The sequence below is a fragment of the Lacerta agilis genome, chromosome 4 (genome assembly GCF_009819535.1).
Source record: "Lacerta agilis isolate rLacAgi1 chromosome 4, rLacAgi1.pri, whole genome shotgun sequence".
NCBI lineage: Eukaryota > Metazoa > Chordata > Lepidosauria > Squamata > Lacertidae > Lacerta > Lacerta agilis.
The window spans coordinates 15,374,540-15,398,707 of NC_046315.1; the positions used below are offsets into that span (position 1 = coordinate 15,374,540).

General features: G+C 44.9%; 1 protein-coding gene across 3 annotated transcripts in view; it reads left to right on the top strand.

The window, feature by feature from the left end:
* Positions 1–18,194: 18,194 nt before the first annotated feature.
* DEUP1 (deuterosome assembly protein 1) overlaps positions 18,195–24,168 on the top strand; it is a 52,396-nt gene continuing 46,422 nt past the window's right edge. For 2 of the 3 annotated variants that reach the window (XM_033146122.1, XM_033146123.1), the window contains exons 1-2: positions 18,218–18,317; positions 20,943–21,003. In XM_033146122.1, coding sequence (XP_033002013.1) covers positions 20,960–21,003 — 44 coding nt within the window. In that variant the 5' untranslated portion in view covers positions 18,218–18,317; positions 20,943–20,959. Of the gene's footprint in view, positions 18,318–20,942; positions 21,004–24,168 lie in introns of all 3 variants that reach the window. The other variant, XM_033146124.1, reaches the window with a different exon arrangement.

A 24,168-nucleotide genomic window follows, 5' to 3' on the forward strand; every position in this document is an offset into this window, starting at 1 on the left:
GTCCCATGGACTGCAAGAAGATCAAACCTATCCATTCTCAAGGAAATCGGCCCTGAGTGCTCACTAGAAGGACAGATCCTGAAGTTGAGGCTCCAGTACTTTGGCCACCTCATGAGAAGAGAAGACTCCCTGGAAAAGACCCTGATGTTGGGAAGGATGGAGGGCACAAGGAGAAGGGGACGACAGAGGATGAGATGGTTGGACAGTGTTCTCGAAGCTACTAACATGAGTTTGGCCAAACTGCGGGAGGCAGTGAAGGATAGGCGTGCCTGGCGTGCTCTGGTCCATGGGGTCACGAAGAGTCGGACACGACTGAACAACAACAACACATGACCACCACAAGAATCACTGCCCTGCCATTATCTTATCTCCAGTGAAAGGCGTTAACAGATAGCTTCCAACAAGCAAATAGACCCGATTAAGATAGCAACACTGTATCTGCCTTTATGTAAACTGCATGACTTGCGGACCAGGAAACAGTTTCAAACAGTATCAGAACTGTATCATTTCACTTAGAACCTTACCAAATGGCTGGGTTTCTGATCACTTAATATAAAGAGGGCCTGGCCGTTTGAGCAGTGACCAGGTGCCATAATCCTTGAGGCGTGAGGACACGTACACAGCGAGCCTTGCCCAACGGACATTCCAACCAAAGTAGGGCTAGACACTAAAGCCATTTATTCACAAAGAACCACCATCAAAATGTTAGTTGGACCAAGGATAAAACAAAGGACATTCATCAGCATGTCTTTAACACGGGCTGTCTCAGGCAGGAACTCTCAAGTGCCTTTTGTCTTGCAAAGGTGTATGTCCGGGAGGGGCCAGAGAAGGAACAGGACTGGTGTCAAGATGATCATGTTTCTGCCTTGAAACCCCCCCTCCCTCTGTAAAGTTTCCATGACAACAGTGACGTAGATTTAGGGGTGTATTCTGGTGGTGGAAAGTTAATAAAAGTTGGGGGTCGCCCGGAGCAGGGGGCTTCCATCTTCTCCTTTTCTTGTGGGTGGGTGGAGGACCGGTCGCGACCGTATCATCTTATCTAAATAAAGGCCAAGCCTAGTGGCTGCTGTTTTGCTCCAACACCTTGGCTGTGCCTCATTTGTCCAAGGGAGCCCTCGGATTTCTCCTTTGTAACCATGATAGGGGAGCACAATGATTCCTGGGCCAAAAACCTGAACTTACTCAGTAGGTGGCGCATGAGACTCTTAATCCCAGGATCATAGGTTTGAGCCCTACGTTGGGTGAAAGATTCTCGTATTGCAGGGGGTTGGACTAGATGACTCTTGTAGCCCCTTCCAGCTCTACAATTCTATGATTCTATTTCCCATCATCCTGTTCTGAAAAAATGCAGTTACTTTGGGTGGGCCTTTCTACAAAAGATCTCTTTGCGAAAACGTTCAGCTGTGCCGCTTGCATCCTAACGCCAACCTTCAAGGTGGAAAACAGTGACTCAGAAGTGGACCGGCCATTTTCTTCTCAAAGCAGCTGTAATTCAAAGTGGATAAATAATCAATTCCAATTTTCTCCCAATTACGAGTTAGGCACAAACAATTTTGGAGTAATTGTGTTAGAAGTGTCAAGTGGGGAGGAGGTGAAGTCCTAGGGGTGGTGTTCCTTTTCAGCATGGTCAATTCACTTGCGTTCCATACCAGCCCTTGAAACCTGCATTTAACATTGAGTTTTGTGCATGACTCAAAGTTATTAGGGATTATTCATGCAAATGTACAGCTTTTTGGCATTCTGAGTCATTCCAGGCTACTCAATGTAACTGGAAATATGAATAGAAAATGTTTGTGCAACCAACTGGGTTCTAGCACTGGGGATGAGCGCTAGGGTTGTTTTTGTTGCTTATGGCTGGAACTTGGGCAAATAGTGTGGTTTTTTTTCCTATTCACAAGTTCAGCATCCAACATCCTGGTTGACCCCACCATGATGACTTCCTCTCCCAATCCTCAAACCATACATGGATCAACTTCTTCATCCTGATCAGTCTCTATGGGCTTGTCCACACCAGAGTATACTCTGGGTTTGCTACTGTTTGTGTTCCTATTTAATTTGCACCAGTTTTTGGTTTTTTGTTTTAAGGAAAAAATGTGCCAGTACTCACCATGAAGTTGTTGCAGTAAGTGCCACACTTTTAACATGGGGGGGGGGAGAGGTGCCAGCACTGTGTACCCTTGAGTACCCCCCCCCCAAAAAAACACTTATTTGCATGGTCCATGTGTTAACCTCAAACAAGACCACTCTGTACATTTACCTTTTCAAATTCAGGTTTACCAAATATGCGAATAATACAAAATGTTTGGGGGAATCAGGCTCCAAACCACTCCATTCAGGGTTGCAGACAATTTTTGTGTGTGTGTATGTTTGGGGTAGATCATGGGTAGGCAAACTAAGGCCCGGGGGCTGGATCCGGCCCATGGACAGTCCGGGAATCAGCATGTTTTTACATGAGAAGAATGTGCCCTTTTATTTAAAATGCATCTCGGGGTTATTTGTGGGGCCTGCCTGGTGTTTTTACATGAGTAGAATGTGTGCTTTTATTTAAAATGCATTTCTGGGTTATTTGTGGGGCATAGGAATTCGTTCATTATTTTTTTTTCAAATTATAGTCCAGCCCACCACAAGGTCTGAGGGACAGTGGACCGGCCCCCTGCTGAAAAAGTTTGCTGACCCCTGGGGTAGATCAATTGTCATTCTCTGCTGTTCACTTTTCCATGTGCACAACTTTCTCAGTGCTTTCTTTTCTGGCTGTGCTTGTAGAGTCAGCCCCCCGCTGATACACGTTGACATCCAGAGGTCCCCCAATGGACCTCTTGAAAATTACTTATGGAGCCCTTAATGGTTTTTCTGCTTGTACCAATGGGAGCAAGCTGTGCTAGATGCTATATACAGTAATTTTTAATTGTGTTTTTATTGCTTCGTTCCTTTCTTCTATTATATTTTATTACATGGCAGTTAGAAATTTTTTGTTGTTGTTTAGTCGTAATGGAGTGCAAACTGCAACACAATAAAATACAATGTAAACTTAATAATAATAATAATAATAATAATAATAATAAAGTGATGAAAATGCCATTAAAATTGATATGAATATTGAATACGGACATGCCACGAACCACGTGAATGAAGCTTGTGGACTATAGGCAGTCCCTATAGTCTGGAAAGCAGTTTATCCTTAGTTACAGTCGGAATTGAAAGGTGAAGGGAGGGAAGGGGGTAGAAAAAAGGAGGTAGTTCTTTTTAAAAATATTGTTAGTATAATTAAAATTGGTTAAGAAATTAGAAAAGTTCAGAAGTATATATATTGAGACCGAGGTAGAGAAGAAAATATAAGCAATTACGTTTGATGTATTAATAATTTTAAAAATGATAAGGAGGAAAGAAAAGTGGGTAAATTAGATTAGAAGATGACTGGAAAACTAGGAAATATGTTTTTACTTTGAGGTCAACAGGGGGGATTTGAGGAAGTCAATTTAAAGATGAAATTGGAAGGAGTAGAAATACCTGGCCCAGGAAAAGGGTCAGGATCAAACAATGATTTATGCAAAATGATGGGTTAAATGTGAAATGATATTATATGTGCTCCTGCGAGAGGGGGGTTTGGATATTTTGCTCTCCTCGGTGGGAGAGGGGGGAGTATGAAAAAATTTAACCATGTAATGATTTGTGCTTTAAATTGAAAATTTTTATAAATTTTTAATTAAAAAAAAATGAAAGGTGAAGGGAGATGAAGGATTTCTCCTCCATTTTTTTTTAACTTTGCAGTCCTCTTTGAGCTTTCTGTCCTCCTACACTATACCTGAATGTCAGCAATCAGGTTTGCTTGCTTACGTAGTTGTTAAATGTCAGTTATATAAGCTTTCGTTTTGGGGTGGTGGTGGGTAGGAGCAGAGAAGGAGACTCTTTTAAACCCCCCCCCCCTCCACAGCTGTATTTACATCCCACAGGCGCTTTTGAATGAAAAAACGCTCTGCAGCGTAACACACAGCACTTAAGAGCACGACGGCAGCCACTTTTGAGAGAAGCTGTGCTGCGAAGTTAACAATTTAATGCTGCGGGAAAGGCTGCTGTTATTGTTTTTATTTCTACTTGACATCACAGTTCGATGTAAAGCGATAACAGAAGCTGTTTTTGTTCAGACAAAGAAAATGCAAATGGCTTCAGGGGGTGCAACTTTTTAAAAAAGCACCACACACACACACACACACACACACACACATCCCATAAATGCTTATTCATATGCATACCTGAGATTCACTTATACTTTCAAATGCCTGTACAGCAAGTGGTATTTCCAATTTCTGGGAAACTGGAACATCTGCTAAATTGAAATTCAACCCAGGATGGATGAAAAAAGCAACAGAAATTGGCATCGGCACCTGGCATCACTTGGGCACATCAAGACCCCAATGCTTGGCAGGGCCAACTGCTGGTGCCTGCCCTGAGCTCCCCCCCCACACACACACACACCTCTGCCATCCACAGCCATCTTAATTTTTATCTGACCTAGCAGTCGAGTGTATTCTGCAAAGCGTGTGGGCACAAGATTTATTAGCACACTTCACTTGCAATAAATCTCTCAAACAGTCTCCACAAATGCCTCATAGGGGCAAGACCTACTGAGCAGAATTGCTGTACTCATTAGGCCTGCCACTCCTGGGCAGATCCTGCTTCTACTAAAGAGTTAACTTCACTTACTCGGTGTGATTTATTGCTGGCTCGCTGCTGAAAACAGACCAGGCATGGGTGGGGCCAGAGGCAGAAATGGGAGGAACAGAGAATGTGAATGTTACCTTTGTACAGCAGGCTAGTTTCTACACACAAACACACACATCCATCTCTATCCTCCATCCGGGCAGGCAAGGGGCATTGTCGCAGTTCCAGTCAGGAAGAAAAAGCACCTCAGAACAGAGTCGGCGAGGATTGTGGCTCAGGAATGAGGCATGGCCAGTTGAGGGTGTTGTTGTTCAGTCGTTCAGTCGTGTCCGACTCTTCGTGACCCCATGGACTAGAGCACGCCAGGCACGCCTATCCTTCACTGCCTCTCGCAGTTTGGCCAAACTCATGTTAGTAGCTTCGAGAACACTGTCCAACCATCTCATCCTCTGTCGTCCCCTTCTCTTTGTGCCCTCCATCTTTCCCAACATCAGGGTCTTTTCTAGGGAGTCTTCTCTTCTCATGAGGTGGCCAAAGTACTGGAGCCTCAACTTCAGGATCTGTCCTTCTAGTGAGCACTCAGGGCTGATTTCTTTGAGAATGGATAGGTTTGATCTTCTTGCAGTCCATGGGACTCTCAAGAGTCTCCTCCAGCACCATAATTCAAAAGCATCAATTCTACGGCGATCAGCCTTCTTTATGTTCTTTTAGTTGAGGGTACTGGGGGCCATATAAGAAGGCCTGGGGGTCATATTAAGCCTCCAGGCCAGAGGTTCCCATTCCTGGTACACACACATATCTGAGAATAAGCCCCGTTGACCTCAATGGGACTTATTTCTGAGTAGACCATGTAGGCTTACACTGCAGATATCCATTCCAGTCTGCCTTTTCTATCTAAATCTTTAAGTCCCGTTATCTGAATAGCAGTAGAATATCATGGACCTATGTCAGAGAGCAGGTAAAATTTATATGCCTTGCTTTTAACCAGCAGCCATTAGAAACACAGTGAATAAGGAATATCTGGGTAATTTGACCGTTAATGTAATTTGGTGAGCAAGATAAAAGGTGTCTCACCACAGGAACTTCATCTTTGGAGGGATCAAACTGACACGGATGCACTGTTCCGCTCTTTGATATCTTAATACAGTACCAGGGCAAATGAAGTTTCCCAAGCTTTTGCTTTATCCGTATTGAAAGGCACACAAGTTGTGCCACTAAGAGTTAGGGAAGCCAGCTGGGAACTCGGGAGTGGGGCTTTACTTCGTCAATATAAATTGCCCCACTTTACGGCAATATCTTTCCAGTAGGGCCAAAGATAGGGAAATGCATCACACATGCAGGGCACAGGTTTGCATATGATTTGCAGGTGCCAATGTGTACATATTTATAATTGTATATTTATTCCATAACATTTATAAACTGCTTGGTTGTTAAAACACACACACACACCTCAAAGTGGTTTACAGAAAGATAAGGCAAGAAATTCAAGAGTGATCTTACCACGCTGCTTTAAAACATATGGAAGTTAAAATACTAAAATTAAAATTACCTCAACTTTCTAAGCATCTGGGTAAGGCTGTCTGGACGAAAATATTTTTAGCAGACCCCAAAAAGTATACAGTGAAGGTGCCTGCTTGATCTCAATAGGCAGGGAGTTCCAAAGTGGAGGTGTTGTAAAATTACAAACACATAAACATACATATAATTTGCACATACAGTCGTACCTTGTGATACAAACACTGCGTGTTGCGTTCGTCACGGGTTACGAACGCGCCAAACCCAGAAGTACCGGAACGAAGTGCAAGCAAGTGGAAGGTACCTTCTTTCATATGTGGTGGACATGCCCAAAGGTAAAGGACTTATGGGAGAAGATTTATAATGAGCTTAAAAAGGTGTTGAAAAACACATTTACTAAGAAACCAGAGGCCTTTCTGCTGGACATGACCAACTATGAAATCCCCAACAAAGATAGAACATTTCTAATGTATGCCACAACAGCTGCTAGGATTTTGATAGCTAAAAACTGGAAAACTGAAGAATTACCAACAGTGGAAGATTGGCAGATGAAGTTGATTGAATATATATGGAACTCGCAGAACTGACCGCGAAACTCCGAGACCAGAGGGAAGAAACGGTGCAGGAGGATTGGAAGAAATTTAAAGACTATTTGAAACGACGTGAAAAGATAGACATTTGAATATAAAATCAGAAGGACATTTAAGGCTACAGTATTGCCAGAAGTTAGTTTAAGATGGGATATAAGAAGTAGTTAGAAATATGCTATGTTTATTTTTATTAGGATTAAGATTAGAGTTAAGATTATTGGTTATAAAGATTAAGATTAGATAACGAGGATTATACAATGTTACAAAGTTACTAAAGAAGATTAGAAATGAACACAGAAGAGAGGATGTGAGGAGGTCCCAATATAATGTTATGAATAAGATAAGGATAGTTAGATTTTTGTATTTTTGTATTTTTGTAGTTTTTGTTGTTGTTGTTGTTTTGTTGTATTTTGTATTGTTTGTTTTATTGGTAAAATTTAATAAATTCCTTATAAAAAAGGAACGGGTTACTTTCGGGTTCAGCAGTTCACGCATGCGCAGGCGCGCAAAATGACGTCACACGCATGCGCGGAAGCGCCGAATTGCGCAACAAGCATGCGCAGATATGGCGCTTCATGTTACGGCCTTTTCATGCTGCGAACGGGGCTCTGGAACGGATCCCATTTGCAACCAGAGGTACCACTGTAGATGTGAACTTTAAAGATCCCTGTTCTTGCAGCTCTTTATCTTTATCTCAGGACTTTCAGTAAAGCTGGATCCATGCTTTCTGCCCCTCAAAACATTACCGGGATTAGCTAATTATGCTTCTTTGATGTACAGTGATGGCTTCCCTTGCTTCCTTTAGACATCCTTTGAAAAAACATAATTTAGACAGGCCTTTAGAACATGATTTTTGTTCTTTTAACAAATCAGTATTTATTTATGTTCTCTCCCCACCTGCATTTCATTCTCACAACAACCTTGTGGGGTAGGTTAGGTGGAGAGAGAGAAACAGAGAAACAAGCAAGCCTCATGACTCAGCGGGGAATTTGAACCCTTCTCAAGGGCTCTAACCACTAGGCAACACTGCCGTCAGCTTCTCTGGCTGTTTAGCCCACAATGCAGGGAAACCAAAATGCTTGTTTACAAAGCTATTGTACTACCACCTTACCTTATGCTTGCGAAACATGGACCACTTACAGGCGCCATCTCCAACTCCTCGAAGGATTCCATCAACGGCATCTCAAAAAAAAATTGTACACATCACTTGGGAAGACAGGCAAACTAATACCAGCGTACTGGAAGAAGCAAAGATCACCAGTGTTGAAGCAATGATTCTTCAAGAGCAACTTCGTTGAACTGGTCATGTTGTGCGGATGCCTCATTATCCTCTTCCAAAGCAACTACTCTACTCCGAACTTAAAAATGGGAAACGTAATGCTGGTGGTCAACAAAAGAGGTTTAAAGACTGTTTCAAGGCATTTTTTAAAAAAAATGTAGTATAAACACAGACAACTGGGAAACACTGGCCTGCGAGCACTCCAGTTGGAGAACAGCCTTTACCAAAGGTGTCATGGGCTTTGAAGACACTCGAACTCAGGACGCAAGGGAGAAACGTGCTAGGATGAAGGCATGCTTGGCAAATCGACACCGTGATCAACTCCCGCCCGGAAACCAATGTCCCCACTGTGGAAGGACGTGTGGATCCAGAATTGGCCTCCACAGTCACTTATGGACTCATTGTTAAAGCCGTGTTTATGGAAGACTACGAGTGATCACCAAAGAAAAAGCCAAGTGGCGACACTGAGAGACTAACTCTGTGTGGGTGGACATTTGTCCCCCTTATAGATTTTTAAACAAACTACTGTACAAAGATGTACAGGGGGGGGGGACACAATCTGGTAAAAGACACTCTTTAATAAATGCTCCTGCTCAAGTCGGGAGTGCAAAGCAATCTGAATGCTAAGGTGCTGCTTTTCCTCCATAAGAAATTTGGTCAGAGACTCTTGACAGCTCCCCCCTCCCAGCAACGATATTGAGGACAGGGATAAGGCCGCCTACTCTGGGCGGGGGTGGCAGTGGCATGATCCAATGTGTCACTGCAAAATATTTAAAGCACCACCACCACCCCCAAAAAATACTATTTCTGTCATGGCAATTATTCGTTTGGGTGGACAATTTAGCTCGAAGGACTTTAGGAGGGAGGGAATTGAGATGCGAACGGGGATTTGGTTTGGCAAGAAAATTATACACCGGGCAGGACTAAGATGGTTTTTTATTGGGTCTGTGGGGCTGCACTGTTTTTAAACATTTGTCAGATGTTAAAACTACAAAAATCTGTAATTTTCCAGGAAACTGGAACTGAGTTCCTGGTGCAAACAATTAACAATTAAAGAGGGGGAAACAGAGATGAGGCGATTTGAAACAAACAAGGACAGCAGATTTCTGTTCTTGAGCCTTTTAATTCCTTTATTACATCAATATTCCCCCATTTTCTTCAGGGGAAAATAATGCCACAAAAAGTCAGGTGATGAAAGGGGTTGGGATTAGGAGCTGCTTTTGGGATGCTCACAAGCAGCGCATAAAGGCAACGAGTCTCTGGTGTGTGTGTTTTGTCCCCAGATTTTGGTGTTCAGAGGCAGACCTCTGTCGTGAGATGAGTGGGGTTGTTTCCTCTTAAAGGGATGGAGAAGAATTTTGATTTTTCTTTGCATTTTAATGAGAAACTACCTAATTCACACTTCTCAACTCAATGCAAGAATACCGAAATCCTCCAACATTCACACATCCTTGAATTTTGAAATGCACTTTCCAAAAATATGTGTGCAAAAATGCATACACCAGGCAAAATTCTGCATGGAGCTGCATGCATTGGTGAAAATAACGTCCAAAAATGCATTGTTATCAGGGGGGGGGATTGCTTTCAGAGTACGTATATTAGGGGAAATGTGTAGATTAGGAGAAACTCACATGAAATGAGAAGGAATCTTCCAGAGGATTTTTTTTTTTTTTTAAGAAACGGCAAATTGCTGTGGAAATGTGGAGAGCTAAATTTAAGACTGGGAACAGGAGAACCTGGGGGAAACCAAAATTGACAGATTTGTCCAATCCTACAAGTATTTCTTAAGGATTTCTCTCTCCCTAGTATTCCTCCAAGTCTAGGTTGGTTGGTTTTTTAGAGGTTCTTAAAGATTCTTTCTTTCTTTCTTGGACAGTGTTCTCGAAGCGACTGGCATGAGTTTAGCCAAACTGCGGGAGGCAGTGGAGGATAGGGGTGCCTGGCATGCTCTGGTCCATGGGGTCACAAAGAGTCGGACACGACTGAACGACTGAACAACAACAACAAAGATTCTTTCTAAAGATTCACGGGTGTCTCTCCCTCTTGCTGCCACAAGCTCCCCTTCCCTCTGGTCTCCCAGAACCAAAAGAGATATGAATAGGGCAGAGTAGAGGTTGGCTTCATGTAGGCACAGTCTCCAATTGCATGGGGGAAACCCTGGGGAGGCAGGGACTTTCAGTCTTGGCAACTGATCCACAGGGCAAGACCTAGCGGGCCTGATGCTCTGCCAAGTCGGTACAGATCATGTTCTTGCTGATAAAGAACAATTCCCACTTGAATGGTGTGATTTATTGCTCTCTACTGTCATTTTGCATCTCCTTCTCTTCTCCCTCTCCTCTGGAAGCCTGAGTTGTTGGAGGGAGGGCATCAGCGACTGTTCTTTGGAGTTGGCTGCTTCTACGGTGCAAAGAAGCCAGCAATATGGCACAGATGACAAGCTAGGCAGATCCTGCGTGACTAAATGTGAATCCAGATCTAAATCACAGTGTGGGCAGCCTCATTCAACATCAAGAGTGCTACGCTGGGAAGACATTGCAAGCCCCAGGGCCTCCACTAATTTGCTCCTTTAGTTGCACATAATTAGCAAGATGTGCATGTCATTTTTATAAACCTGGCAGATGCCAAACTCCAGCTGGTAAATATCTTGCATTTAACCTGCAATTATCTTGATCTGAAATTGCTCTCTTCCAGTGTGAAGGACTTTTTGAGTTGTTCCAAGCGGGCGGGGGTCATACCTCGACTTACGATGTATCCTTCCCCCCCCCATACTTTTAAGCCAGTTCTGCTGTCACGCATTTGAACTTACAGCTCGATCCTACATATCTTTACTCAGAAGTAAGCCTCTATAGGGGACGCAGGTGGCGCAGTGGGTTAAACCACAGAGCCTAGGGCTTGCTGATCAGAAGGTCAGCGGTTCGAATCCCCGCGACGGGGTGAGCTCCCGTTGCTCGGTCCCAGTTCCTGCCAACCTAGCAGTTCAAAAACACGTCAAAGTGCAAGTAGATAAATAGGTATTGCTCCGGTGGGAAGGTAAACAGCGTTTCCGTGCGCTGCTCTGGTTCGCCAGAAGCGGCTTTGTCATGCTGGCCACATGACCCGGAAGCTGTATGCCAGCTCCCTTGGCCGGTAAAGCGAGATGAGTGCCACAACCCCAGAGTCTGACATGACTGGACTTAATGGTCAGGGGTCCCTTTACCTTTTTAAGCCTCTATAGAGTCAGTGGAGCTTTCCTTGAAGTTAGCATATAAAACTATAGCCATGGGGAGCAAACTTACGCCTATTTACTTAGAAAGCAGAGAACTCCAAAGTTTGAAGAAATAAAAAAAAATATATTTGGGAGAGACCTAAGGGGGCCAAAAATAAATAAATACCACACTGGAATGAGGACTGAGCAGCACGATCAGTGCACATAACTGCTAACTGAGGAAAAACTGAGCGAAAGAGGGAATGGCTCCCTGAACTGAATCACTCCACGCTGCAACATTGTGTTGCAAGCCCCATTTTGTCCCCTATTTCCCCACACATCGTGAAATGTCGCTGTCTAATCACACTGCGTCAGCGTGCCATTGATGATTGTGGAGAATTCCTTATATTGATCCAGGATATATCAATTGGTTCAATCTACCCAACTTAAGTGTTGTTTGCTGGGCTTGTGTATCTTTTTAGACAAACAAGGCACAAGAATTATATATACCTATTTCTGTCCTGCAGCCAACAACTGAGGCCCTGATCATCATTCCTCGTCTTCAAATGGGAGATGAGTGGGCACAAAAGACAAGACAGCAATACAGTTAATACAATTGTAATATTACAATAGCAAACTATGCCAAACAGCAGGAAAAAGGGGGAAATAACAGAAGAGGCCATTAAAAGCAACACAGCTTTCTTCCAGCAGTTGAAACAATTCAGTAAGAACTGAAAAACCTCTCTTGGATCAAAAGCCTTCCTTACAATGAAATTACCAGTGCCCATATACCATGAATAGGCAAACTCCGGCCCTCCAGATGTTTGGGACTACAATTCCCATCATCCCTGACCACTGGTCCTGTTAGCTAGGGATAATGGGAATTGTAGTCCCAAACATCTGGAGGGCCGGAGTCTGCCTACGCCTGCCATATACCATTTCCATATGTTGGCACTCCCATGGTCTCTTTTAAAAGCTCATTACTTAGATCAAAATGTCTTTGAACTTCTTTTTTAAGGTATTTTATATCATCCTTCATATATCTGTTCCAGGCAGTTTACAATAATAATAAAAAAAATCAGCAATAACCTGGGACCTTTATGTCAGACATCATGCTGTTGGTTGGGTTGGAATGTCACTATTGCACAAACATTTTCTAGTTTTCCATTTTTAATTCTCTCTCTGTCTCTCCCTCTCCTTTCAGCTTGCAGTTGCTGCAGTCTTGTTAATATGGGCTTTGCTGCCACCATGTGGAATACCAAAGGACCTCTACTCACATTTGATAGAACTGTATTTGTCATAAAGGTAAAGGTAAAGGGACCCCTGACCATCAGGTCCAGTCGTGTCCGACTTTGGGGTTGCGGCGCTCATCTCGCTCTATAAGCCGAGGGAGCCGGCGTTTATCCGCAGACAGCTTCCGGGTCATGTGGCCAGCATGACTAAGACGCTTCTGGCAAACCAGAGCAGCGCATGGAAATGCCGTTTACCTTCCCGCTGGAGCGGTCCCTATTTATCTACTTGTACTTTGACGTGCTTTCGAACTGCTAGGTGGGCAGGAGCTGGGACTGAGCAATGGGAGCTCACCCCGTGGCAGGGATTCGAACCGCTGACCTTCTGATCAGCAAGCCCTAGGCTCTGTGGTTTAACCCACAGCGCCATCTGGGTCCCTTGTACCAGTATTTGTCAGTGATCGGAAGCATCCATACCTGTGGAGTTTCTACTATAGATCTGTTCCTTTCTTTAAAATGTCGCATTTTTCTGTGGTGGGCGAAAACATGGGATGATTGCTGAGAAAAGAGGCAGATTACGCAAGGATAGAGAGGCCATTTGGATCCCTCATAAAATGTGTGTGAACAAGGCATGGCTATTCGACTCACCCAGAAGCGGCTTTATTTTTAACTCTGTGCCCAGAGCATGAGATCTGGGGCACCGCTGAAGATTTTTCAAACTCTGGTGGACAAAAGAGTGTTATTATTCTCAGATCACAGAGCCTCCTTGCTGATCACCGGTTCTGCTTCCCTCGTCTGCTTTCATAAACGCTTCTTGTAACGAAAAGGCAATGTATTCCTGGCTGCCGATGGTATGCAACCTCCGGGTCACTTTCTTCAAAGCCCTCTGAGCAGCTTAAGAACATATTTCAATTGCCATTCGAAAATGGAGAAAGTAGAAGGGGAATAAAAATAATACAGGGTTTAAACACACGCAGCCCATAAAATTTATGTTTCCATATCACGGGGCAGGGGGGTGGGGGGGGAGATGGTATGTATACTGTATGTGAAATAATGAGAAAAGGAGATGAACACATACAAAAGCAAGCAGCTTGGACCCATCTTTTCTTTTACAAAAATAGCAGTGGGACAATAATAATAGAATTGTAGAGATTGCTACATGGGGGCAGTGAGCAGCAGTTCCCTGACAAACTGAGTCAAAAATAATTTTCCGGTGATTTTTTTTTTTTTTTAATCCCCAACCCACATCTTTTCTGGGGCTGCTCTTGAACTATTGGAGAACATTTATAAGATCATAGAGTTGAAAGGGGACTCTGAGGGTCATCTAGTTCAACCCCCTGCAATGCAGGAGTCTCAGCTAAAGCTGCATGGCAGATGGCCATCCAACTTCAGCTTTAAAACCTCCAAGGAAGGAGAGTCCGCCACAACTTCCCAAGGGTGTCCATTTCACTGCCGAACACCTTTCTTGTAACTTGAAGCCATTGGCTTGAGTCCTATTCTCCAAAGCAGGGGAAAACAAGCTTGTGCCATCTTCCATGTGGAAGCCCTTTAGATATTTGAAGGTAATTATCCTATCTCCTCTCAGTCTCCTCATTTCCAGGCTAAACATACCCAGCTCCTTCGAGCGTTCCTCATCAGGCTTGCTTTCCAGACCCTTGATCACCTTGGTTGCTCTCCTCAGCACACCTTCCAGCTTGTCAACATCCTTCTTAAATTGTGGCACCCAGAACAGGACACAGGACTCCAGGTGGGATCCGACTGAATAGAGCAGTACTATTACTCCTGTTGATCTGGACACTATACTTCTAGTAGCATTTGAGATCTTTTAGCTTGGAGAAAAGGTAACATAAAATAGGTTTATAAAATTATCATCCTATGGAGAAAGTGGACAGAAAAAAATTGTTTTTCTCCCTCTCTCATCGATCAAGGGAAGTAATAGTACCACTATATTCTGCTCTGGTCAGACCTCACCTGGAATACTGTGTCCAGTTCTGGGCACCACAGTTCAAGAAGGATACTGACAAGCTGGAACGTGTCCAGAAGAGGGCAACCAAAATGGTCAAAGGCCTGGAAACGATGCCTTATGAGGAACGGCTTAGGGAGCTGGGTATGTTTAGCCTGGAGAAGAGAAGGTTAAGGGGGGATATGGTAGCCATGTTCAAATATATAAAAGAATGTCATATAGAGGAGGGTGAAAGGTTGTTTTCTGCTGCTCCAGAGAAGCGGACACGGAGCAATGGATTCAAACTACAAGAAAGAAGATTCCACCTAAACATTAGGAAGAACTTCCTGACAGTGAGAGCTGTTCGACAGTGGAATTTGCTACCAAGGAGTGTGGTGGAGTCTCCTTCTTTGGAGGTCTTTAAGCAGAGGCTTGACAGCCATCTGTCAGGAATGCTTTGATGGTGTTTCCTGCTTGGCAGGGGGTTGGACTAGATGGCCCTTGTGGTCTCTTCCAACTCTATGATTCTATGATTCATAGCTCTAGAACCCATCCAATGAAGCTGAATGTTGGAAGATTCAGGACAGGGCATAGTTAAACTATGGAACTCCCTCCCACTGGAGCCAGTGATGGCCAACCAATTTAAAATCATCGAATTGTAGAGTTGGAAGAGACCCCAAGAGTCATCTAGTCTAGCCCCCTGCAATGCTTGGATGGCTTTAAAAGACAATTGGACAAATCCATTGGCGATAACTCTATCCATGGCTACTACCGGTATCAGTGGCTATGCTCTGCCTCCACAATTGGAGGCAATAACATGAGAGGGCTCTTGCGCTCAGACCCTGCTTGCCCAGTTCTGACAGGCATCTACGGCTGCCTACTGTGACAATAGGATGCTGGACTAGATGGGCCATTGGCCTCATCCAGTTGGGTCTTCTTATGTCCTTACATAGCTTGCTGAGAGCAAATAAGCAAATAACAAGCTACAGTTCCCAAGATTCTTGGGGGGGGGCTTTTTAAAGTGGTGTGATGCTGCTTTAAATCTACAGTGCAGATGAGGCCGTGGTGTTTGACAAAGACCTGAATTTGACACAGTCTGAAACAGCCTTTCTCAACCTTGGGTCCCCAGATGTTTTTGGCCTACAATTCCCATCATCCCTGACCACTGCTACCTAGGGATGATGGGAGTTGTAGGCTAAAAACACCTGGGGAGCCAAGGTTGAGAAAGGCCGGTTTAAAAGGTGGCGCTGGGTGGTAGGGGTGCTGCTGCTGGAGGGATGCTTAATCCTTTTCCTGTCTCCTTATTTCCCTATATGCTCGTCTGCCTCTGCTGTTCCCCTGTCCTGAGCTGGAGAAATGTGGTGGCTGGGGGGGTGGGGGTGGGGAGGGTTGTGGCAAACTCATTCAGGGGGAACTCTGCAGTTTGTTGGAGGGGAATAAGATCACTTTAAAAGCTGTCCAAGATTTCCCTCGCTCCCCTTCATAGACCTGGAACTGATGGGATCTTTCATCAGAGATTTGCAGTTTTCACTGAAATAGCAACAGACAAGAAAGCAGCATGATGTCACTCTAGAAACAAAACAAAGAGAAACCGAATCCCCAATCTTGAGCTCATCTCCCTTTGCTGCTAACAGTTCTGCTTCCCTTTAAAGACCTCGGTGCAATGAGATAAAAGTAATCTTTGTCAGTTGCTAAATAATTAGGGTACCCTAGGGTTCTGGCAGTCTGGAATGCTTGAGATAAAGATCGCTTTATTTTGCCAGCAAGGAACTCGGAAGAAAGGAGATTCATTGAAAATTAGATATAACTTGGAAGAAAAGTTAGACTGTAGATTTAGAGTTTGGTTAAGTGTTTAGGATTTGTGAGAGAATGAGTTAAGATATTAGACAAGATTAATGATTAGGTATTTTTTATAGTAAAATAAGATTTTTTAAGATGTAAAGAAATTACTAAGGATGATAGACAAGGAACGCAGGAAGGGGAGGTGAGAGGAAGTCAATATACAATGTAAAGGATAGATGTTACTGATATTAATAAGTTATTATTGTTTTTATTGTAGGTTTGTTTTTTATGGTTATATTGTTTTGTATTTGTTTGTTGTTTATATAAAATTTAATAAATATATTAAAAAAGAAAGAAAGAAAGGAGATTCTTACTCAACATCAGGAATAACTTTCTGACAGTAAGAGCTGTTCAACAGTGGACTCCCAGGAGAAGTGGTGGACTCTCCTTCCTTGGAGGTTTTTAAGCAGAGGTTGGATCGCCATCGGCTTGCGCTGAGATTCCTGCATTGCAGGGGTTTGGACTAGATGACCCCTGAGGCCCTTCCAATTCCATAAATCTATGAGCGACACCAGCCTATGAATGTGCAGCTGAGTTAAAAGGGCAATACTCCCAAGTAAGCATGCATAGAATAGCAGTCCTTCTCCTGAGCAGACAGGAATCAGTGCTGCCCCCGCCCTTTTGAAACTTTGCTTCACCTTGGGTCAGACTGACTGAGAGCCAGTTGCTCTCAGCCTATGCTGCCTCACAAGGCTGTTGTGAAGAGAAAAGATGGCTGGGCATAGAAGACCCACATTGAGCTTCCTTGGAGGAAAGGCAGGATATAAATGGATAGCCCATTAGGTACGATTGATTGGCTACTGATGTAAGAATACTGTCGGGGTGGGGTGGGGAGTGTTACTGTTTTCATTTGTTACTATGCTATGTGTTTTTTATATTGTAAGATTCCCTGTGATCCTTGGATGAAGAGCTGTATAGAAACTTAATGAAAAAACAAATAAATGGGGACCAGCTGGAGGATATGCAATACTGTACTATTTTTATATTTTGTTGTTGTTGTTATAACCTTGAGTGAAGAAACAGAAGAAATTCTTCTGGTCCTGTAGGGGATGTGAATCATAGACTTGTACAGCAGACCTACCAATTGTCCGTATTTTCCAGGGAGGTCCCTGATTTAGAGAAGCCACCCGGTTTCTGACTTGATCCCTGGAGTGTCCCCATTATTATTGGAGAAATGTTGGAGGGTATGGAGTTATCCAACCTCAGAGCCGTCCGAAGGCAATCCTGTATAGGGAAGTTTTTTTAAAAAAAAATGTTTAAATGTTTTATTATATCTTTATATAGGCTTGCCATATGTCAGGAATGGATGGATGGATGGTAACGTGATGGGAAAAGCAGCGGAAACAGCTCAAAAAGCTTAAAAGCACTATTTTTGGTTTCTCCCAAAAAAAAACCTCTACAAGTTTGTGGGTGTCAGGAATTTTAGTTTTGGGAATATGGCAACCCTATGTTGGAAGCTGCCCAGAGTGGTGGGTGGGGGGAACAAAATAAGATTTTGTGTGTGATATAAATAGTAAAATTGGGGAACGTGGGGCTCGAACCTACGACCCTGGGATTCAGTCTCCACCGACTGAGCACATGCAGAAAACCAGGTAGGAAAACGCTTAACTCCTTCGCAAACGGGCACTTGCTTTTTAAAATCTAAAACCCAGATAGCTGAGCAGATAAAAAGAAAGGAAAGAGGTTGCTTTAAAAAAAAAAAAAAATCCACCAAAGTGGAACTATTTTGTAGCAGTGCATATTTGGCTCACAGGCAAACGGGAGAAGAGCGCCCCCTCCTCTGATTCAGGCCCCGCCCCCTCCGCTCTGGCCCCGCCCCTCCGCCGGGGGATTCCCCAGGCATGCTCCCTCCCTCCGCCCGCGGAGCCTCTTCCCTAGGCCGCCCCGTTGCCCCGGCAACGGGAGAAGCCCGCCGGGCCCTTCCCGCAACTGCCGCCCGGGCGGAGGGGGCGGGGCCTGCGCTAGGCGGCAGCCGCGGCGGGAGGGCAGGAGGGCGGCGGGGCGGACGGGCTCCTTCCCCGCCAGAGCGAGGGCAGCCGCGGCTCCCAGCAGCAGCTGCAGCAGGGGAAGGGGCAAGGTAAGCGGGGCCCCACGCACGCACGCACCCACCCACTCATACTCGGTTTCTCAGAGCTCTGCATTTAGCTGCGGGCAGGCAGGGAGTTCCTCTGGAGAAAGGCTCTCTGTGCATGCTCAGAGGCCCTCTTTCTACCGCCCGGTTCCTGCTTGCTCCACAGCTATTGACTGTCTGGAGGAAGCTTCTCTAATTATGCTCATAACCGTAGGGGTCAAGGCTGAGGGTGTCTGGAGAGAGCCCTCTGTGTATTTTCAGGGGCACCCTTCTTTCCTCCCTTTCCCACACAGCTCCAGGGCAGAGTGCTGAGAGAGTTTGGAGAAAGCTGTTCAGTGCATGCTCAGAGGCATTGTCTCTGCTTCTCCTTCCCCAGGTGATGCAAGGTGGAGTACCAACAGAGGCTGGAGAAAAACTTTCTGCATATGCTCAGATGCGCCCTTCCTTCCCCACATGCTCTTAGCAGAGTAGTGAGATCCTGCAAAAAAGTCCCTCTAGGTATGCTCAGAGGCACTTCCCCTCTGCCTCACATTCCCACACATGCACCCTGGCGGCATGCTGAGAGAGGATGGGCAAAGCTGTTCGGTGCATGCTCAGAGGCTGTTTTTTATCCCTTCCTTTCCCACTTGCTCCAGGGTGGAGTATGGAGAGAGTTTAGAAAAGGCCCTTCTGCATATGCTCAGAGGAACCATCCCACCCTTTCTCCATGGCAGACCGTTGAGAGCAGGGATGGCCAATCTGTGGCACTCCACATAATGCTAGTATCAGTTGCTGGGAACCATAGAATCAGAATTGGAGAGTTGGCAGGATACCCAAATGTCACCTAGTCAAGCCCCATGAAATGCAGGGGTCTCAACACGCAGTCTCCCATCCAGTTGGAAACCATACAGGACCCTGCTTAGCTTTGCAAATGTGCTAGCAGTTTTGTTGTGTCAGAGTGCTGTTCCCTTCTCACCCTGCTTCCAGGTTTCCTGCAGGCCTCTAGTCGGCCACTGTGAGAACAGGATGCTGGACTGGCTGGGCCATTGGCCTGATCCAGCAGGTTCATTTTATGTTCTTACATTGGATTCCAGCTCCCTTAATCTGCGACCATTAGCCACCTGGGGCTGATAGGACTTGTAATTTAACATTTGGAAGGTCACAGCTTTGCCTCCCTGACTGAGTCCGGACTGAGGAAGCCGCTCTCTGTATATGCTCAGAAGCACATTCCCCCTGGAGTCCTACACACTCCAGGACAAGGTATGCCCCTTGATGTTCACAGAAAGCTGCCTTGTACCAAGTCAGACTGTGGGTTCATCTAGCATAGTATGGTCTACTGGGATCTGCTTTCGAGGGTTTCAAACGGGGGTTCCCCCCCCCAAAAAAAAACCTCTCTGGAGAGAGCAGAAATTGAACCCGGGACCTTCTGCATATAATTCGCTCCATTGAGCTTTGGCTCTTCTGACTCTCTAGGCAGCCTTAGACCAAGCTGTTTTCTCTCCCAGCCTCTACCCCCCCTACCCCCGTTTGCACTATAAATGCTAATTATTGTCACATCAGTATACCCTAGTGACATGCTGCTTGGCAGCTCAATTCTGCGCCTGTTTAACTCAGAACACAAATAGGTTCCAGCGGATTCTATACGACATATTTCCAGTTAAGAGTATATGTAAAATTGCAGCCTCCCAAAAGCCATCTCACATAGCCTACCTTGGTTGTTGAATGCCTTGGTACTCGTACGTTTCATCGAAACCTGGAAGTGAGTGTTCCGGTTTTCGAACATTTTTTGGAAGCCAAACGTCCATCAAGGCTTCCGCAGCTTCTGATTGGCTGCAGGAGCTTCCTGCAGCCAATCAGAAGACACACTTTGGTTTCCGAACATTTTAGAAGTCAAACAGACTTCCGGAATGGATTCTGTTCAACTTCCAAGGTACAACTGTATAGCTTTTAATAATGGAATCGCCGGATTAGAGGATTCCAAAAGACTATCAGAGACTCACACAGATCTCTTGAGGGGATCCTTTTTTCACTGTTTGAAAACGGGCCATCCATCATGGATGCTTTCATTGAGATTCCTGCATTGCAGCGGGTTGGACTAGATGACTCTTGGGGTCCCTTCCAGCTCTAAGATTCTATGATGCCACATAGTGAGCTCATGCTGCAAATTGCTGAGAATTTTATCTCCCTCCTTCACCCGTCCTGTCAGTTTCTGATCAGGTACAAATCCGCCACTGGGCTGGATGTTTTATTTATTTAATGAAGTTATGCCCCACCCTTTAATGTCAAGATATTTCCAAAGCAGATTAATAGTCCCATCAGTTGAAGACAACATATTACGTGCACATTGATGTTAGCTTAACAGTTAAGCCACAGCAAACAGCCCTATTCCCACCTCACTGACCTTGCATGTTTGCACTTGGAATCATAGAACTGTAGAGTTGGAACAAACCATGAGTGTCATGTAGTCTCCCAATGTAGGAATTTTTTGTTTGACACGGGACTCGAACTCACAACCCTGAGAGTAAGACTCTTGTGCTCTATTACTGCTGTTTCTCAAGTCTCTTCTTTTAACTAGTGAGTCTTCTATGTAAATGAATAATTAAGGGGAGAAACATTAACCCCCCACCCCCCACCCCCAAATATTCTTAATAGATTGGAGAAATGCTGAAATGGAGAAGAAAATAGAAGCACTTCAGGAACAAATGATGACTAGGTAGGTTGACGCGTAATAATTTCCTGGTCGTTCCTGATTTATTTTATCTTATTTACACCTGTACGCTCATTATGATGTAGAACTTAAAACCTTACATTTCAAGATTTCAAAGTTCTGTGGTCTTTTGATTCTTCATTACTGCTTATCTCATAAAGAAACACCAGTCCTAGACTGCTAAGGCAGCAACTATATTGAGCAGGAACAGCCACCTTGTTTGTTTGTTTGTTTGTTTGTTTGTAAAAATATTTATATACCACTATGTCATTAAAAAAAATCAAAGCCGTTTATAACAATAAAACAGTACAATGAAAACCATATTAAAAAGTTAAAAACAGACATCACTTAATCTGTTCTTAGCCATACCGTGACGCTTGACATTGATTAGTTTACGATTTCGATTATTAGGCAAACCATGAAGTGGTAATGTGACTTGCTGCTTTTAATGAAGAATGCACCCCTAATTGACCTACATTTCTTTGTTGAAATTACTTTTCAGGCCTGGTCAAAGCAGTAGAGGCGTCTTTTGTATAAAACCTTTAGCGTGCATAGCCTTTCCAATTAGAAAATTTTACGATCTGGAAATTGCACTGTAAAACTCACCGCTGTCGAAAGACTATTGTTGGGAAAGCTTTTTTAAAATCATTACCGAATTAGAGTAGCTCGGAAGCCTTATATAAACAGAGTAAGATTACTGTATCATGAAGAGGACACTTAAAAAAAAATCTTTTTCTGCCGAAGTGACGTCATCAACCAGCTTGAGATATCTTTGGGCTCAGCGATACAGCTGCAATTAAAACGTTTTTAAGTGTGTTGTAAAGTGCATTATGGGACGCAGGTGGCACTGTGGGTTAAACCACAGAGCCTAGGGCTTGCTGATCAGCAGGTCGGCGGTTCGAATCCCCACGACGGGGTGAGCTCCCGTTGCTCGGTCCCAGCTCCTGCCCACCTAGCAGTTTGAAAGCATGTCAAAGTGCAAGTAGATAAATAGGTACCGCTCCGGCGGGAAGGTAAACGGCGTTTCCATGTGCTGCTCTGGTTCACCAGTAGCGGCTTAGTCATGCTGGCCACATGACCCGGAAGCTGTACGCCGGCTCCCTCAGCCAGTAATGCGAGATGAGCACCGCAACCCCAGAGTCGGACACGACTGGACCTAATGGTCAGGGGTCCCTTTACCTTAAAGTGCATTATACAAACATGACACTAGATGGCGATGGGAAAGGTAAAGGGACCACTCCCTCTTAATGCTCTCCTTCCCATGCCTATCCAGCCTCATTTCGCCTGCCTACTGCATCCTCCCTCCCTAAGCCTCTCCTCCTGTCACTACTTTCTGTCAGGATTTGTCCTACACGAGTAGGACCCTTGGCAGAGACACATGCCCGACTGGCATGTTCCCTGCCTCCTGGTAGATCGTTCGTGAGTTTCATAAGTATTCCTCAGCACGAACATCACAGCGACTGATGCCAGAAGACACCAGCACACTTAGGGATCCGCAGAGTGTGCACAGTTGAGTAACAGACCTCAGCAACTCAGCATTTAGGCTAATCTATTTTATTTACATATAAACACATACGGAACACTGCAACACGGCTCCCTCTCTATCATCAGGTAGCAGGAAACACAGTAATACAAACATCCTGTCTTCGGCACATCCCATTCTTGTGGAATCAAAACACACACCGTCTTGTGATAGACAACAATCCCATGACTGCACACGGGGAATGAATCTCCAGCACTTTCCCTGTGGCTCTTCTGCCCGCCCTGCTCCTATTCCTTTGTAAAACCTGAGCAGCTCAACCAGTAAGGTCACGCAAACCCCTTTCTGCCTCCCTTGCCCCTCTTTAACCTTAAGGCAGCTTAGTTCAATCACTGCCAGAGGCTTCAGCACCACAACAAAGGGCAAGGTTGCCCACCCCTCCCTAACCTGCTGTCACTCGCAAGAACCCATTACATATAAAAGCTGAAGAAATATGGGTGGAAAGGCAGAAATTATGTCACTAATATGGCAGTTTCCTGCAGCAATCCACAGCCACCTTCAGTCCTGGGGCCTCCGGAGCAGTTTCCTTTGTGAGAAAGTTACTCCACAGGGATATACTGTAAAAGCAACTGTAGATTCGACAGGATAGTTTTAGCAAATTGCATTTTCTCCTAGCAGGGCTGCTGCTTCTCTCCCCTCTTTCCTAGCATACTCAGCTGCTTTAATTCATTCCATTTTGTGCTGTCACATTTCCACAGCAGGTCTTGTTCACACACCGCTTGCTGTCTGACCCAGTGAGCAAACAGAGCCCCGCTGTGGCTCTTGGAAGCACAGTTCAGGATCCCTGACAGAGAGGGCACCAAGGAGATTTGGCACCGGGGTGTGCAGCCCTGTTTAACTCTGCTCTTAATTGCAACTTTCCCAGGCTGTTGATCTGGAGGCCCCATTGAAACACAAAGCGGGTTGCAGGCAGGTTGAAAGAGGTGAATCTGGTCAGGCAAACTCACCAGCGCTTGGGCACATGCAAGCTGACATGTGTCTTTTTTAAAGACAATTTTTTTGGGGGGGACACATCTGGAGCATTTACAGGGCCAGATGAAACCTTGTTCACCATATCACACCTAATAACCACTTACTAGGCATTTCCTTCCTATCCACTGTAGGGGTGGCATAGAAATTCCACAGTGGCATGCGGTCAGTGGACTAGGGGAACTAGGCAAGTTCCTTAATTAGGGGTAAATTAGAGTATTAACGTATTAAAGCCTGGTGCCTCCTTCCCAAACCCTGGGGAGCTTCTGCCTGGCTTAGGGAGGGAGGTGTGATGCTCCAATGGGGTCCAGGTACATTCCCAAAGACCGCCTGGCTTTAGAAAAGAGGCAGCTGGGCTCCAGCATCCTATCAGAGTCCCGGCACCTCCTTCCCAAACCCCAGGGAGCTTATGCCCAGTTTAGGGAAGGAGGCGAGATGCTCACGCATGTGATGTCAGGCCCCCAGTCACCCTCACAAGCCAGCCCCCTGACCCTAACTGTTCTCTTATGAAAAAGTTCGCTGCACACCCCTGACATATATCCCCTCTTCTCCCAAGCTGTCTTGGTGATGCAGAGAGTCTTGCCAGCAAGAAGAAGGGCAGCGAAAGGAGTCTGTAGCCCAACCAGTGTGTGGAGGGACAGGGTGTTGTTGTTTTTTGATAG